We start from the raw sequence: 18,011 nt of genomic DNA on the forward strand, positions 1-18,011 counted from the left end.
GCAATTATTTCCTATACCCTTAGTTTTAAAATGTGCTTTCCTAACATTAGTATGACTGAGTATCATGCCTTCAGCCTGTTGCTTCTCCTTTTCCAGCTCTCTTGCATTTTACGGAATCTTGCCAAACAATTTGAGAATGTGTAGTTCAAAAACTATTTGCTGATTATATTTGATTGAATCTTAAAAGTTATTTTTCTAGGTTCTTTTAACTGCAAAACGCTTAGGACAATTAGAAGAGTGTTATACACATTGGTACAATCTATAAAAATGCTTTCAACTCTAAATTCAGCATAAAAATTATTGCTTGCAAACATCAATAAGCAAATGGCTTTTTATTTTACCTTAGAATATTTAGTTCAGTGCACTGTTTATGTAAGATCAATAAATATTGACTAGATTTCTCCACCTAATTTATTTTACAAATAGGAAATAGTAAAACCCCAAAAATATTTTATATTTTCAGCCAGGTAAAAAAATGCACATAATCACTTGACTACACAAATAGAATATTTTGGGGGCACCTGAGTGGCTCAATCAGTTAAGCACCCAACTCTTGATTTCAGCTCAGGTCATGATCTCACAGTTGGGGAAATCGAGCCTGAGTCAGGCCCTGGGCTGATAGGGTGGAGCCTGCTTAGGATTCTCTCCCTCCCTCTCTCTCATCCCCTCCCCCACTTCCACACACACTTTTTCTCTCTCTCAGAATAAGTAAATAAACTTAAAAACAAAACAATAACAACAAAAAATCAAATAGAATATTTTAGCCTCCATTTTTAAAACTAATTTCATCAAATCTCGATGTAACGATAGAAAAATATATGTAATTCTGTATAATCTTTAATGCAGTTTCTTTTTTTTTTATTTTTTAAGTTTATTTATTTATTTTGAGAGAAACAGAGACAACATGAGCAGGGGAGGGGCAGAGGGAGAGAATCCCAAGCAGGCTCTTAATCAACACAGAGCCCCATGTGGGGATCAAACTCATGAAATCATGAGATCATGACCTGAGCCGAAACCGAGAGTTGGACACTTAGCCAACTGAGCCACCCGGGCACCCACTCTTTAAATGCAATTTCTTAATAGAATCTTAGAGTTTCAACTATTACTTTAGAAAATGTATAATGTTAGGGGTGCCTGGGTAGCTCAGTCAGTTAAGCGTCTGACTTCAGCACAGGTCACCATCTCACAGTTCTTGGGTTTGAGCACTGCGTCAGGCTTTGTGCTGACAGCTCAGAGTCTGGAGTCTGCTTGGGATTCTGTGTCTCCCTGTCTTTCTGCCCCTTCCCTGCTCATGCTCTGTCTCTCTGTCTCTCAAAAATGAATAAACGTTGAAAAAAATTTTTTACAGAAATTAAATGTTATAAAATGTTCAATGTGAATAATTGATGTCTATAATTAACACTTACTAATTTGTGTTTTTTTAATTAAGTTTTACTTCATTTGTACTACATCCTTAATTATTGTGTAAATTAACATTCTTTAGTTGTAAGTAATAAAAGTCAACTCTGGCTAACTTCAGAAAAATTAATTTATTGGAATGGATTTCAGAGGTTCACAAAATCATTGTGAAGCTGTGAACAAGACTTGGGAAGGGCAGATATGAGGACAGATCCTGGGGCCAGAAACCAAGAACTGTGTTTTATTATCTCAAGGCAGACAACAGCTACAGATGTGATGACAGGCCAGGATTCGTATCAGCCTCTAAAATCCAAAGTTACGCAAATAAGCATTTTGATTGGGTAGGCAAATTTCAACAAATTGTCCTTCACATTGGAGTGTTTGTCCATCTAAACCCTCCAGAACCTCACTGATGTGAGAAAACTCCTGTGTTTTCATAAGATGTATATTGTCCCTTTTCCCATGCGCTTATAGTACGAGGGTATAGAGTACCTGGTATATCTTGCTCTCCAGTTTCTGCTAAACAACCAATCAGTGTCGCAATCCAGCCTGATATTCTACAAGATGGTAAGAGAATTAAGGTCCCTGTGAACTAAATTGCAGCAAAGAGCCAAAGTTGACAGATTACTGAGGTGGAAAATAAAAGTATACTTCTGTTATTGCTAAGTAAAAGCAAATCACTTCTGTTTTGTTTTGTTTTGTTTTTCTGCGAATCAAAATATGGGAGTAGGGAGTATATGCTGCTTATCAGGTTGCTCCAGCAAGAAAGCTCTATCAGGAACAGTGGCACAATGATTAAGCTTTTATTCTTCAAAACGTACATCTACTTTGTCCAGCTAACCCAAGGAAACAAATAGGAATATGCAAAGAATTTTCACTCCTAAGTTTTCCATGTGTAAAGTTCCTTGCAGATGTAGTATTACTTTCCATTTATTCTCCCATGACCAAGATATGAATGAAATATACTAGGTAGTGACACTTAATATGCTGTTTAAAGTCTGAAACTCCCCTGAATGCACGCTGGACTAGTTTGTCTACATTGTTTATCAAAATATATAGATTGGTAATCCGTACCTACTTTATAGCCTGCTTTGGCTGTGTGACCAGTGGAGGATAACGACCCCTTGATGAAAAGGAAACCCTTGTACACTGTTGTGGAAATGTAAATTGGTACAGCCAATATGGAAAACAATGTGGAGGTTCCTCAAAAAACTAAAAATAGAGTTACTGCATAATCCAGCAATCTCACTCCTGGGTTGGGAAGAAACAAAATCTTCATCTCAAAGAGATACCTACATTCCCATGTCCATTGCAGCATTATTCACAATAGCCAAGGCATGGAAACAATCTAATGCCCTCCAGTGGTTGAATGAATAAAGAAAATGTCACACACACACACACACACACACACACACACACGCACACACACAGGAATATTATTTAGCCATAAAAAAGAATAAAATTTTGCCATTTGCGACCACAAAAAAATTGTATACTTGAAAGATGCTGGGAGTAATCTTAAGTGTTCTCAGCACACACATACCACAAGAGTTCATTATAAGGTGGTGAATATGTTAATTACCTTGGTCTTGGTAATTATTTCACAATTTGTATATATATTAAATCATCATGTTGTACATTTTAAATGTATGCAGTTATTTTTTTCAGTAATTTTTCAATTATTCCTTAACATAGATTGGGGAAAAAATAAAGTATATATTAAGACTTAAATCCAACAATAAATAAGAGATCCCCAGGTAAACTTTTGTTCTAGAGATGAAGGTCATCATGTGCAAATGAGGGAGAACCAAAGAAGTTGTATATGGGTGTCAGGACCAATCTGAGGTTGCATTATACCTTTTTGTTTTTAATTTATTTTGAGGGAGACAGTGCGACCTGGGGAGGAGCAGGGAGAGAAGGAGAATCCGAAGCATGATGTGGGGCTTGAACTCACAAAACTGAGATCGTGACCTGAGCCAAAATCAAGAGTTGGACGCTTAGCTGGCTGAGCCACCCAGGCGCCCCCCATTATGCTTTCTTGCCCCTGCTTCTCTGTATCTTTTGCCCAGAGGAATCTTTTTGAGTAAGTCTTGCTAGAGTCTGGTGAATCTTTCCAATTATCTGACCCACTGTAATTGCTGCATAAAGGTAGAATCTCAAGAACTTCCTCTTGATGCTCTTGTACCGTAATAACCTTTATTCTAAAGGTCAGGTGATCACTAAAAATTCCTACCATCAGAAAAATAACCATAGGATGGGCCCAGAGTTTACTAGGCCTATTTTAGACTTAAAAAAACCAAACAATTAATTTACCTTAAATCTATTAATAATGGATTAAAAATTAGCATTAACATTAACTCAGAATTAGTGTATGGTATCTAACAACCCGAAAGTTTTGGGTATACTCTTTTTTCCAGTATGGTTACTTGAGTGAATAAATATAGCTACCTTTAAAGAAAAAAAGGAGAAAGATTCAAGTGCACTTTGGGTGTAATGTCTGGACTCCAGGGTACATAGCTTTCATTCAAGGGGCTGTGGTTCTCATCTTGGCATGTAACGAAAAATCAGTACTCTCTACTGTCTATTATGGGAACTCAAGCCAGGCTTCTGTTTATCAGGTTTAGGGGATCTTTTTTCTTCTTACACAAATTAAGTTCTAAGTATAAAGGTTACCCATTAGTTTGATTCCTAGCAATGTCATGACCAATTAATCATAGCCACAGGTCTCTGTAGATCAAGCTATTCTAATGGACACATTGGCATGGCTGAATATTATGGTAAATATACCTAGTCTCCCACTGAGATTTAATAATTCCACTGACCTCTTCTACCTTGGGAACATTGCATCTCTATTAAAGTCATGGTGCTTTTTCGATTATAACACTTCCCACCAGCACTTTTAACCTAGGGAAATAAGTTAGTAGAGAACTTACAGAGGTTTGGCATTTTCCTCTTTAGATCTCAAATTGTTGGTGAAGGGAAGATTTTTAAGACTTTCTTAGGGAATATAGTTAGAAGGTGAGCCATATATGATATATGCACCCTAGCACCCTATCTCTGAAAGACTTTAAATTTCTGCCTTTAAACCAAATTTTTTGCAACACAAATTACTATTCATTTGGCCAGATATACATTAACTAAACCAGGAAACTATTAAATAAACTGTATCTAATCACCTAAAATAGCACATGGAATCTAAAGTCTTTAAAAAATCTACCCATCATGACAAATTTATACTGATATTACATTACAAATTCTGGTATTACATTCCCCACTTTTTGTTCAGGCGCCCTAAAAATCCATTCTGGAGGAAAAACAATGTTTCTAGAATTTGGCTGACATAAACTAGCAAATTCTGTGCACACGCGCATGTGTGTCTGTGCTTGTGTGTGTATGTGTACACATGAGTCATCTCAGAGTTGTATTTTTTCATTTTTGTCCCCTAGGACACTATGAGACTTAAATCTAATTACAGATCTGAATATTATGAGATGCTGAGTAAGAAAGAAATTACTGTATTTTTTCTTCAAGGGAACAACCTCAGGCAAAAAAGTAACAGTATCTTCAAGCAAGGGAAGAATAGCTGTGTGACCAGTGGAGTATAAAGTGGATTATTTATCTTTGCAAAGACGCTTCAGTGGAAGATAGGTAAGAGGGGCTTTGGACTTCCGCTTACTCAATGTCTTCTGAATATGCCTGAATAACTCCATTTATATTGTTAAAGCAGCACTCTTTTCTGATGAATGCCCTGACATTCACATGACAGATCTTCCTGGGCTATAGAATCAGCTCTTGTTGTGATTAAGTCACTTGACTTTTTGTGCCAGGATGGTTATATAAAGCACAGTTAGCCCATGCTTTGAGAACAGAGATTTAGTATTTTTAGTTTGTCACTCTCTTCCTTATATTATCCAGTGTCACCAAAAGCAACTACTCAACCGCAAATACTTGGATTCCTCATTGTTTCACAATGATCTTTGGTTGTGGTAGCTCCATGATCTGTTAGACTTTTACTCTCCCCAATGGAAAATTTTTCACAAGTAATCTCGGTTGATAATTGCTGTTTCATCAACGTTGTCATGGTTTGCTACCTTTCCTTGTAAGGACAAGAATCAGAGCTTCATTGCTTTTCACCTTAATGTAGATAGATGATCAATCGTAAGAACCCTTCCCTGAAGTTCCTTTTCCCACAATCCAGCCCCTGGTGCCAACATTTATGTCAGTTAGGATTTAATCCCAAGCAACAGAATTTTGCTGTACTTCATTTAGACAAAAGGAAATGGACAGAGATCTGAAAAGCTGGGCTTGGGAACTGGTAGGAATCAATGCAGATTCTGAGACTAAGGAAGCAGAAACCACAACCATATCTTGGCAGGAATTATCTTGGCAGGAGGCCACTGCTGGTATGGAGTAAATGCCAAAACTTTTGGGGTTCTTTGTCTTGCTGCTCAAAATTCAAATTCTAAGGTGAAAGCCTGAAATTGACCCTCTTCAGTCATATTCTTCTCTCCTGATTAAACAAGTATAAGGATACCTGCTACTGTCCCATTGAATTGTATCTAATGGAATTTGATATTTCCTCAAGATGTATTTTTAGGAAGAAGAATGCGTAACAGCCAACCTACATACAAATAAATTAATTTGATCCAAAATTTTATTCATTTTCTTATATTTTTTAATGCCTATTTGTTTTTGAAGGAGAGAGAGAGAGCATGACAGGGGAGGGGCAGAGAGGAGGAGACACAGAATCCGAAGCAGGCTTCAGGCTCTGAGCTGTCAGCACAGAGCCCAACATGGGGCTCGAATTCATGAGCTGTAAGATCATGACCTGAGCCCAAGTCTGATGCTTAACTGACTTAACTGACTGAGCCACCCAGGTATCCAAAATTTTAGATAATTATATTAGTTAATTTATCTATTACAAATTTAAGACAGGTAGTTTGTGACTTGACTATTATGATTTAATCAATGTCTCCCTGTAACTTTTCATCGCATTTTCTAGTTTTGTTCTATAATTTCCCTTCCTTTCTTTTCTTCCCCTTAATTTTTCCTGTGTCTTATTTCAGTATTCCATTCCTGAAAAATGTTTAGATGCTACCAAACTAAGCACATATGTGTACCTCCCTTCGCTCCCAAGATCCCAGTGAAATAAAAATGTGTAAGTACCACAAAAAAAATACTAATAACAGTGATGAAAATAGGGTATTAGCTATCAATGGATGAGAGATTTAAAAAACCACCTTAAGATACAAAGTGGAAGGGAGTGGGGTAAAGGATGAAACAGGTAGAGAAAGCCATAGCACTGGAGCGGCCGAGGACAGTCTTCAACATAAACCCTGGAGTCATTGTTCAGCATCTACAGGGCAAGAAGAGCAAGAAATGAGAAGGGAGGTTGAAAATAAGGGCAAAAATAGTCTGTACATGATAAATTTCACCACTCAAACCCCTATTTAACACCCTCACTCCTAGGAGCAAGAAGGAATACTTTAAACCAAAAGTCTTCTATAAAGACTTTCAATGAACTTTCAGTTGAAAGTTTAGGCTCCAGGTGTGCAAGTTGGTACCTCAGGCCTGACTACATCTTCTGGCATAGCGGGCACAGCCAGATGGCTTCCCCATGTTTTCACTCTAAAAGAAACTCAAGAAGACAGGACCTGCCCACCTTACCCAGAGCTTTGAAAATTCTTACCCAAGGAGGAAACTTGGAGAACAGTCCCATTTAGACAATAGAGGAAACTCAACACCAGAGATCCAGTCTTTCTTTCTTATATAAGAACTGATGTCTTTAGCATTGATGCTGATTGTCCCCTATCATCCACTCTTTCTGATTTTCCAGTTATAGGATCTTGACTTTTAGCAAATCACATGGCTACTCAAAATAAAGATAATATTTTCAGCTGCCTTTGAAGCTAACGATGACATTGTGATGAAGTCCTTGCCAGTGCTATGTAGCACAAAAGGTGTGTTCATCTCTTGGGATGAGTATGCATGCCATTATTCCCCTGTGCATCCTTCCTTCAGAGAAAATACACACATATGCTTGGGAAGCAGCCATTGTGGACAATCAATGATCTTGGGAGTGGTATCCATATATAGTGGAGTTACAAAGCCAAAGAAACTGGGAATCTGACACTGTGGAGTATCATTCCAATTCTATATATTTTTTCCTGTTATTAGCAGCTAATTACCTAATATTAATTAATACAAAAACAAAGAACAATAGCTATGTAAAAGAGATATGTCAACATTAACAAAAGAAAAGAATTTTCTGGAGGAAAAAATAATTTAGAGAAAACTAATTAATATATTCAGAAATAATTGTACATCCATAAATGATAGTACACCTATAAAAGAGTTTATACAAAAGGATGAATAAAAGAACAAGAACTATCAAAGACTAAGAAATATGATTTATCTCACTCACAAAAAAATCAATAAAATACTGAAAAATAATACTGTCCAAAATGTCCAAATTTTAGAACCAAAAAGGCAAAGAAAATAAAAATGAAATAAAAATCAGAGATAAAAAGGACAAATCTAGGTTGATGTTTAATAAGCAAGAATCATAGAAAAAGAAAATGAGAACATGAAATAATTTTTTAAAAATAGAAGATGATTATCTAAATCTGAGGAAGAATGTGAGTACTCAGCTGACAAGTTCTACTAGAGAACTCCATGAAATGTCAGAACAGAAAGGATACAAAAGTCCAAAAAATGTCTTAGTTGAAGGAAAAAACCAGATGTGTGATATTCATTATGACCATTCCCAGAGATCTGGTTCTTCTTTCAGACACATGGCAAGATCAAAGTTACCTGCTCCCTTAAAACTGAGCATCGCCATTTGACTTCAAGTAGGAGAGGAAATGATGAATATAATTTTGGATGAAGGCTTTAAAAGCTAATGTGCAATTTACTCTCAACTTCTAGCTGCCACAAACCAGCAATGCTCCAGGGGGTAATAATCCTCTTAGCACGATTATGCTGTTGAACATAGCATGGAACAAAACCCAAGGTTGACCTGGGATGGTTACATATTGTAATCAGGAGATTACATCATCATTTTAGGTCACTGAGATTTGGGGATGTCACTGCAGACACGGATCTTATCACAAAATCCCATCAAAAAAATGAAAATTGGCTCTAGGCTTCTTATCGTTAACAATGAATACTGGGCGGGGGGGGGGGGGAGTGGGTGGAAATCAATACCTTCTAAACTGAGAAATGATTGTTAACCTAGAATGTCCAAACCTGCCAAATAACCATGGGTAAAATGAGCACATTTTCAGACATGAAAGACTCAAAAACTTTACCTCATATATTCTTTCTTCAGTTGTTCCTTGGAGATGTGTTCAGTAAAACAAAAATGATTCAGAGTAATTTTCATCGTGGAAGATCATGATAATGGAGATGACTGAAATGATGATTGAGGTATCAGAAACACTTTGAGAACAATTGTAGGGAGTAGTTAAGATGTATTGGCTTCTCCTAGAGGATTATCATTTGCTTCTTTGCATGCTGAGACATTCTAAAAACCTTTCTCCAGAGCAAAGATCAGAAGGGGGCACTCTAGATCTTAAGTCAGTATTAGCATTCAAACTGTAACTGCATCCCCTCCCACCTCACCAATTCTAGGTGGGGAAGAGAGAGGAAGCAATAAGAACAATTGCAAATGGAAGAATCAGCTCCAGAAGCTTCTAGCCATCCTGTCATTCATTTGATTAATTCAAAAAACATTTTTGAGCGTATGCTATATACTAATCCCCATATGGTATATACTAATTCCCCAGGGAATTCAGAGAAAAATAAAATGGTCTGCTTTCAAAGAGCTCAGAATCTTTCAGGAGAGATTAACTCATATAAACCAAGATCCACGCAAAGTGAGACACATATGGTAGAACTGGTCTAAGAGGAAGAGGTAGAAAGAAGGAGAGATTAATTCTTTGTGGTGAAGGGTGGGGTGTTCTAGAGTCCTCAAAGTTTTCAGAAGGCCCTGATTCTATAGGTAAAGTTGTACCTGGAGCTGGCATCCTTTGGTTGTGTGAAATAATCAGGTTCCTTTTTTGCTTAACCCAGTGTGAGTCAGGTTTTCTATCCCTTGCAAAAAAAGCTAACTGAATTCCCTAGCTCTAAGAAATATTACACTAAGCAGAAAGAGAAAGAGAATTGGTCAAAGAACTGCCAGTTAAAATGCAGCAAGCAGGAGGAATATATCCAAAGAGGCAAGAAGAAGCCACCTAGAAAACCAAACCAGGAGAGTCTCATGTGAAAAAGCAGGTGCATGGAATTCACAAACCTCTAAGGAGAAAAGGCAGTAAAGACCGGAAAAGAATTCACACCGCTGACAGTGGAGTCGTGTTAAGGTGATGTTGAAAACTGGGAGATGAATTCTTGAGGATAGGGCAGGCCTTACTGCCATGGGGGATCATGTGGGGCCCAGTTACAGGTAGTCAGAGTGATCAGTTGAGTGCATGATGTAAACTTACATGGTGGAAATAATTTCATAATTTGGTGCAACAAATTAGATGTCGGAATGAAATGTGTAGTTATGGTTGTTATGTTTGTACTCCAAATAGAATCAATTTATGGCTAATAGAATGACTTGCGTGAGCAATATTGCTGGCTCTCTCTCCTACAGTGTGTGACAGTAGGCACTGAATAAAAGCCTCACTTTCCAGCACGTCTGTATTTGAGAAGTAATAAGCAACAATCCTCACCCTCTTGCCCTATATACATATGAGAGAATGTGCAAGAAAGCTCACTTCCTTGCACTTACACATGTGAGAGACGGGATGGAATGATGGGCTGAGATTAATAGGCTGACATTTAGTCAATGTAAATATAAAATCCTGAGTTTCAGCTAAAAAATTTAAAAAGTAATAATAAGACAGGGTGCAGGAAGATTCTATGAACAGGAGATCTTGAGTCTGTCACTCACCACAACTCAAAATTGGACTATCTTGCTGGAGACAGGAGTGGAAAAGGTATTCATGGATGGCAGGGCAAAAATGGTTCTGGTTACAACAAAGGCTGAGGAAGAAGGGAATGAATGACTTTTCCAGTTCCTTAAAGTGGCATCAGGTCACGGGGGTCACGAATGCCAAGCTGAGTGCTTTCCCATTGATCAGGGAAATGTAGCAAAATATTAAGAATGAGGCGCCATGAAGGAAATGACTCCAGGCGGCAAATTGGAGACCCTTGGATCATTTGAACTAATTTCTGAAAGCGGCCACAAACTTTTGAAAGCTGCCTTGCTTGAAAAGCGTGCTAGATCTGGAGGTCCGACTCAGCCTTCGTAGGCTCTGTCCCCACCAGGCTCCGCCCCCGTGCCCGAGGAATCTGGAACTGCCCCAATCCCGAGACCCTGTTTAGCCTAATCCCGCCCCCACCAGCCCGGCCCCACCCCCTCAGTATCCCGGGCGACGCTCCCGCGTCCCTTCTCTCCGCGCAGACTGTGCCCGGTCTCCGAACAACTGCTGGAAGAGGAGGCAGCACCGGCGCCCAGCACCTGCCACCGGTGGGGATCACACTTCGGCGGAACGGAAAACCAGAACTGCCCCACGGGGCCAGCCCACCGAGGTTCGTGACGGCTGAGGCGAAGCTCGGGGCAGGACTTTAACAGTTCACAGGAGAGGCGGGCTGCTCTTCCAGGCAGTCCAGTCCCTTTCGTGACCCCAGCAGACCTTCCTTCGTCAGTGTGTAGACGCCTTCTCAAGCTTCGTGAACAGAGGCCCTCGCCATTTAACCTCAAGAAGTGGATAGAAGTAGGAGCCAGGAGAGGAGCTTTTCCTGCTTCCCAGTTCACCAGAGCCTCTGAGGGCAGTGGGAAAATAAACCGGTGTAGGAATAAATTACTAGTCCCGTTTAGGACTAAGTAGGAACAGAAAGGGAACTGAGGTGTCCACTGTTTGAGTAAAGATAACTTAGTGTCTAATAAGTTTGAGAGATCAAATTGTTATCCCTAATGCCACATTTGTATTGGAATATATTAATACATATACATAATTCAGATGTACTGGCATTTCATTGAATTAGTTATTAGATTCTCCCCTAGGGACTACATTTTGGTATTAAAAGAAAACGTCCATTTAAACACACATTAGGTACTTGGTATTATTTGTATGAGTGACTCTTATTCCATGATTTGGGACAGGAAGAGGAGTTATTCTGTTAACTGATTTGTAACTTTTTTCTTCTCTCCTTTGCTATTATTATTCCTAATTTTCAGACTGAAGTCTGTAAACCTTGGAGAGACCTTCAGCAGTAATCTCCGAATGTAAGTCAACTGAAACATGGCCTGCCTTCAACACTTTTCCTGCTTTATATTTTGATTTCATCATCAAGAAATGTCAGTTGGTAGAAAATGTCTGATTTCTATTTATTTTATTTAATGACCTAGCTCATGACCTACCACTGAGTGCTAGAGGTGTTTAAAAATTATGATACAAGAGATAAACGTTTAGCAACTCTTTCAGCTTCTTTGTGTGACTTTCTTTTACCCTTTTCAGGACCATAATTATTGATACTTTTTCCATAGTTTTCTTTAAGCTTTTATAGTAAAAAGAGCTTATGGTGATAACGTGAACAGTTCTAATTCTTACAAATGATTTTATTGGTGATCGTAAAATCATATTTATTTTGAATTCTCTTGATGACAAATAATAAATTTGTTTGCTGTGGTCTGTCGGCTTTCTCACATCCCAAAGTGATTGAATTCTAGAGATGGTAGTCGGCCTCAGACCTCCTCACTCCCCAAGTAGCCTCTGTCTACTCAGTGCTAGGCCTACCCTTTTCTTTGTGTTTCCTGATGAGGGCATCTCTGGGCAGGAGGAGGAGGGTTACTCTTTGAAGAATTTTACTTGGGGGGCAGAAATTTAAACTCTCACCATGGGACACGTTCAGCCTGACCCAGCACTCTTAAACCTTTCATCCTGTATTTTTCCATTCTCATTTGTCTTTGCGTGTGGGGGCCAAACCGTGATACAAGAGCCAACCAGCAGATCAAAGAACCCACCAAATCTCTTCTGAATACCAACAGTGGAATGGCTTCAGGCGGCCTTTTGATCTCTGTCTCAGCACCCTTGGTGCCACATGCAGCACCGCCCACTTGCTGGTACTGGGAGAGCTGCCTCTGGGTCCTCCTCACACACTGCTTCACCCTCGGCTCCTGGAGCTAGCTGGTTGTGGTACCAGCCAGAGAGGTGCGTCACATTCTCTGTCTCCATGTGCCTGGATCGGAACCATTCCCTTCCTGCAGTCACACCCATCTTGTGTGATTTCCTCTGTGGTCTTGAACCAGGAGAGCCCTGATACAGCGCATTGTTTAGGATGTGTTCCATTTCTGCTTGAACACAGATAGTCACCCTGAACCATTCGTCCCGTTCGGTGGAGCTCACCTAGGAGCTGGGAACACTGTCTGTCCAACACCAGGAAAGTGATACAACTCATATCAGCAAAGAGCAAAGGGCTTCCTTGACAGGTATAATTTCAGACTTAAATGACAGGTCCCTAAGCATGCTTGCGTTTTTTTCTCATTTATTTTCCTCTTGGCTGCTTCTATTTGCTAGAAAGCACCAACTTCCTACTTTAACAAAATTCAGCATAAATAAGACTGAACTTACAAAAGAGATGGTGATTATTTAGATTAAAAAAATTTGTTGTAGGAAACCTTTAAATATTTGATGCATATCAAATGTTATGCGCCATAAAATTCAGTTCACACATTACCTGTTGTGTAGAACAAAATACCTTTATGTGATCATGAATCAATTGTGAAAAACAACATCCCGTTCCCAGCAGGCATAAGCCAGGTACGTGTGTGGGGTTTAAGGCAGGGGGGGGAGCCTGCTCAACTTTCACCCTAACTCTGAGCTTAAAGTTTCCAACACAGTTTGGTTGGAGCCTATTTTTTCCAACGTTGAGTTAATAACTTTTTTTTCCACTTTATCATTCAGCTCTGACCACCCCCCATTCAGAGACTGTGCCTTGAGGCTTGCCAGCAGGGCTTGCAATACTAACATTAAACTAAATTTAAGAGTAAAGGTGCTCCTGCTGCTAATGTTCTCAGATCAGAGGAGAGCAAAATGAAGGAACTGGCAGCTGAAACGTTAATGGTAGGAAACGACTCAGATATTGAAAAAAAAAAGAATCGCGGTTCATATGTGTGACGAAGAAGACATGTTCCTCTCCACGTGTGGCGTTTGCATTTGATTTCATTAGATGCTTATATTTTCTAGCAACAATTATCTAACCCAGTAAACATCAAAAAGGATAAATTTTACATCACATACTGACAGCCCAACTTTACGGGGGTGGCTTTTACATACCTTGTTGGCTGGATCGCACTCTGGGGTTTGGTGCCTCTTTCTGTCTACAAGCAGCTGTATCTTTCTAGTACTTGGAGAATTACAAGTACTATTTCCTCATTTTGAAACTCCTTGATGAACCCTTCAAGGGCCCTTGCAGTTATGTAGAAATCACTCCTGCCCCAGTGCCCTTGGCATGCAAAGTGGGGGCTCTCAGAACTGTCTTAATTCATAGAGGATGAAATGCCCCAACTGAAACAAACACAGTCATTGTTTTCTCCTGTCCCTTTAGAAATCCATTAAGGATAGACAGATGAGGGTTAAGAGCTAAGATGGCCCAGATTTGCTCTGTAACATCAGAGGACTGGAACATAGACGACTCTTAGCTTCTCTGAAATAGGCTCATCAGAGGTGGGCTTGGGGAAGCCTTTGGTATGCCTTCAAACCTGTCCATGAGATTTATCTTTATGTTGATGTTGGCCTTAACCTCTTACCACATGTTCTACATAATGTTGTCATTTAGTAAGTTCTGGTTATCCAAGTAACTCAACTAGTTAATATGACATCTGATCAGAAGAGTAGGTTTTTTTTTTAGTTTTATTTACAAAAGAAGTCACTATATTATGAAGTTATGAAGTAGGAAAGGACTAAATAACATTTGCTGTTCAGACAGTGTGCTTTAAAGCTGTAACTATTTAAAAGTAAGTGGACATTGTTTCATGGATCATACCATGCCCTGATAATCTGGGTAATGCTAGGATTCCATCATATGTAAAACATGACACTGATCTGCATTAAATTTTCTCTCGGGGCACCTGGGTGGTTCAGTCGGTTAAGTGTCCATGATCTCATGCTTCATGGGTTCGAGCCCTGCATCACACTCTGTGCCGACAGCTCAGAGCCTGGGGCCTGCTTCGGATTCTGTGTCTCCCTCTCCCTCTGCCCCTCCCCTTCTCACGCTCTGCCTCTCTCTCTCTCTCTCTCTCTCTCTCTCTGTCTCTCTCTCCCTCAAAAATAAATAAACATTAAAAAAATTAACAAAAAAATACTCTTGTCTTTAATTATGCAACAAATTATTTTCATAATCTTTCATTTATTTCAAAAACTTTCCCTCAAGTCTTATTATTCTTCCACCTCCCTCCCTCATGGCTTTGTAGCACTAGAGGAATATTGTACCTTGGCTGTCCATAGCTGGCTGTACCCCAGATCTGACCACATCTCTCCACCTCCACCTCTCCCCGAGTAACCATCGACTTTCACCCAGATTTCATAACAACTGGCCTCCCAGCTGGCCTGTGTTATCTGCCCTTCATCCCCTGTAGTCTAAGCTCAAAGGAAACAAAACTGATCCTTTCGAGGTGCAAATCAGGTCGTATTACCCCTATGCTCAAAATCTCCAAAGGATTCTTAATGAGAGTAAAAGTCAGTTTTTATAGTAATCTTCAAGACCCTACACCATCAGAACACTACCAAATTTCTCATTAATGTCTTTGACTTTATCTCATTCTGCTCTTATTTATGCCTTCACTACTGGTGAGCACTTGGGTAATTTCTAGGTCCCTGCTTTATATTTTGCTGTAGATCTTATCATCATCGGACATTATATATATTTTGTATGTTTGTGTATTATCTGTTTTCCCCCACATCACCCCTATAATGTAAATTTTGTGAGATCAGAGATTTTCATCTTTTTTGTTCACTGCTCTATCTTTAGCACCTTGAACAGTACTTGGCACCAAGTAGTAGCTCAATAAATATCTGTTAAATATATTTAAGGCCCAGGTTGGTAGTGCTTTACCCTGGGTCTCACATGTAGTAAATGCTGGAAGTAAGTGACTTAAAACCTAAAATAAGCCTTTCAGTTGTTTGGTGAGGCTTAGGATAGACATCACAACTGGTGGACATGGTGGTGGAATCAAGAGGCTGTGGCCTTTTAGATGCCTCTCTAACAGTAGAAATGTGTGTTCTTTTGCATCTGAAAACCCTTGCAGCATGTGACAGTTTTTCCATTCTACGTCCACAGACATTATGTCCACACTTCTTCCTATTTAGGGTAATTTTTAGATAACTTGATTTTATAGACCCACCTTCATTATTGCTCAGCTACCTTCCCCGCTGTGACACATTGCATCTCCCAAAGATGGCCACAACAATATCTCCATCCCACATTCTCTTCATACAATGTGGTGTTGATACTCTCCCATCAGTAGGTGAATCTATGTTCTTTAGCCTTGAATCTGAACAGGACTTTTATCCCAGTAGAAGCAGTACTATGTGATTTCCAAGGCCAAGCTCTGAAAGTGGATATAGTTTCCATGGCTCTTCTTCAGCATACTTGTCTTTGGAGCACTGAGCTGCTGTGGGAGAAGCCTGAGGCTGCCAGGCTGTGAGGAAGCCAAAGCCCTATGAGGTGGCCAAATGTAGTGTTCTGGAAAATAGCCTGTTAAGGTCACAGCTAATACTTTTAATTACCAGATACAAGGGATAAGATACAGATGATTTCTGACTCCCCCCCCCACCATTGAGTTACCCCTAAACTTCTGAGTCTTCTCAGAAGAGGCCCCAGTCATCATGGCATAAAGAAAAGCCATCCCTTGTATCCTGTCCTAATTCTTGACCCACAAAAAGTGTGAAAGATGATAAAATGATGGTTGTTTTAAACAATCTTTTCTGGATCTCTATATTTTGAAGTGATTTGTTACACTATGGTAGCTGTGTGCCTCTTGGGGAAGCTGTCTCCTTGTTGAGAATCAGTCTTAGCATCTATCACTTCTAAAGCCTTTATTTGTGAGTGGGAAAGTTTTTAGAAAACAGCAAAGTATGAGCAATTTTCAATTATTGATTGTAACAGGAAAGCAAAGCATGAGCATTTGAAATCTATAGCTGTCCTGAAAATCTTCACTCTTTAATTGCAACCATGTCCCTTAACAAAACTCCTACCAAAGCCCCTGATTGTCTGAATCTTCAATTCATTTATCAGATTTTTTCCTTATCCATTGTTGGTAGAGATGCAGACAAGTAATAAATTGGCCAAAAGGCACATAGTAGAAGAAAATAATGAGAAGCAACCTGCAGAATCCACTTAGTGAGTATCCTTCCTGAATAACAGAGCTATAGCTCTACATACAGAGGCATTCTCAGCTAAGATGACAGACTGTGGATCTCTAATTATGTCTTAAAGGATTATTTGAAAGATTCATTCGTTAAAATACTGTTTCTGGTTTTTGTTTTTGTGTTTTGGTTTTTTTTTTTTTGTAGTCTAAAATGACCACCCTGCCCCCACTGCCCATGACACACCCAAAGCTTACATCTTTAGCCAGACAGAAGCTGCCATGTTTCCCCAGCACGATTCCAAGGTACGTGACCCTGGTTTTCATTTCTTTTCCTACAGAATGAATTGATTGCAGTAAGAAATGTCAATAACACATCTCAGAAAACAAAATTGTTTAAAGACAAAAGTATATTGTTATATTCAGAATATTCAGGTCTGCTGTTTCAAAAGGATTGATGAACTTCATCCAAATATTAAGAATTTATTTGCTTAGCAAGCTAGTGCTCATGTGATTGTTTTATTTCCTGTTCTAATTATATCATGGTCCTATAAAACATTGGAGATATATTTGCTTTTTAAGATGTTGATGGAGAATTGAAAGCAGAGGCTTTAGGACTGAAAGGTGGATAGCTGCTAATCCAAAGGTCCTGAGTGCTGATTTCCGTTTTGGAGGAAGGAGAACCCAGTGTTATTGCTGGGGTAAGTTGGCAGGCAAGATTTAGGAACTGAAATGATCCTGGGGCCTGAAAATGCTGCTACACATGAAGGACTGCTGAGCTCCTGGAGCTGTCACGCAGAAACTTAAGGACAGAGAACAATGTATTTTGTTCTAAGTATTAATGTGAATTTAGAAACTGTTCCTTAGAAATTGCCATTTATGGCTTTATTGAGTTATAGTGATGCAAATATTATTTATCAATATAAATAACTTGTGTAGGTTTGATTATTTATTTCATATGCCAACTTTTCACTTCCTGCAAGGCATAAGGATCAAAGTATTATGAAACTACTTTCTTTTGAGAAGGACCATACTTTAGTATTTCTGGGAAAGACCAAAGTCCCTGGACCAAAATAAATGCATACAGCTAAACTAACATAAAAGTTCCCTTATAATAGCAAATCAAATTTTCCTTTCAGAAAATTTGAAAAACAGATTTTCTGATGCATGCATAATTCAGGGTATATGTATATTCTTATTTTCAATTTTACTTTTGAATAATGTGGAATATTTACAAAGTCTGACAAAGCTTGTTCTTCCT

At 39.0% G+C, this 18,011-nt stretch overlaps 1 protein-coding gene across 5 annotated transcripts in view; it reads left to right on the plus strand.

The window, feature by feature from the left end:
• Positions 1-18,011, plus strand: part of TTC29 (tetratricopeptide repeat domain 29) — a 658,543-nt gene that overhangs the window by 406,667 nt on the left and 233,865 nt on the right. For 4 of the 5 annotated variants that reach the window (XM_053216892.1, XM_053216893.1, XM_053216894.1 and 1 more), the window contains 4 exons: positions 4,930-5,046; positions 10,847-10,974; positions 11,624-11,671; positions 16,959-17,056. In XM_053216892.1, the coding sequence (XP_053072867.1) occupies positions 16,965-17,056 (92 nt within the window). In that variant the 5' untranslated portion in view covers positions 4,930-5,046; positions 10,847-10,974; positions 11,624-11,671; positions 16,959-16,964. Of the gene's footprint in view, positions 1-4,929; positions 5,047-8,591; positions 10,975-11,623; positions 11,672-16,958; positions 17,057-18,011 lie in introns of those variants that run through there. The other variant, XM_015081541.3, reaches the window with a different exon arrangement.

This window comes from Acinonyx jubatus, chromosome B1, assembly GCF_027475565.1.
Source record: "Acinonyx jubatus isolate Ajub_Pintada_27869175 chromosome B1, VMU_Ajub_asm_v1.0, whole genome shotgun sequence".
Lineage (NCBI taxonomy): Eukaryota > Metazoa > Chordata > Mammalia > Carnivora > Felidae > Acinonyx > Acinonyx jubatus.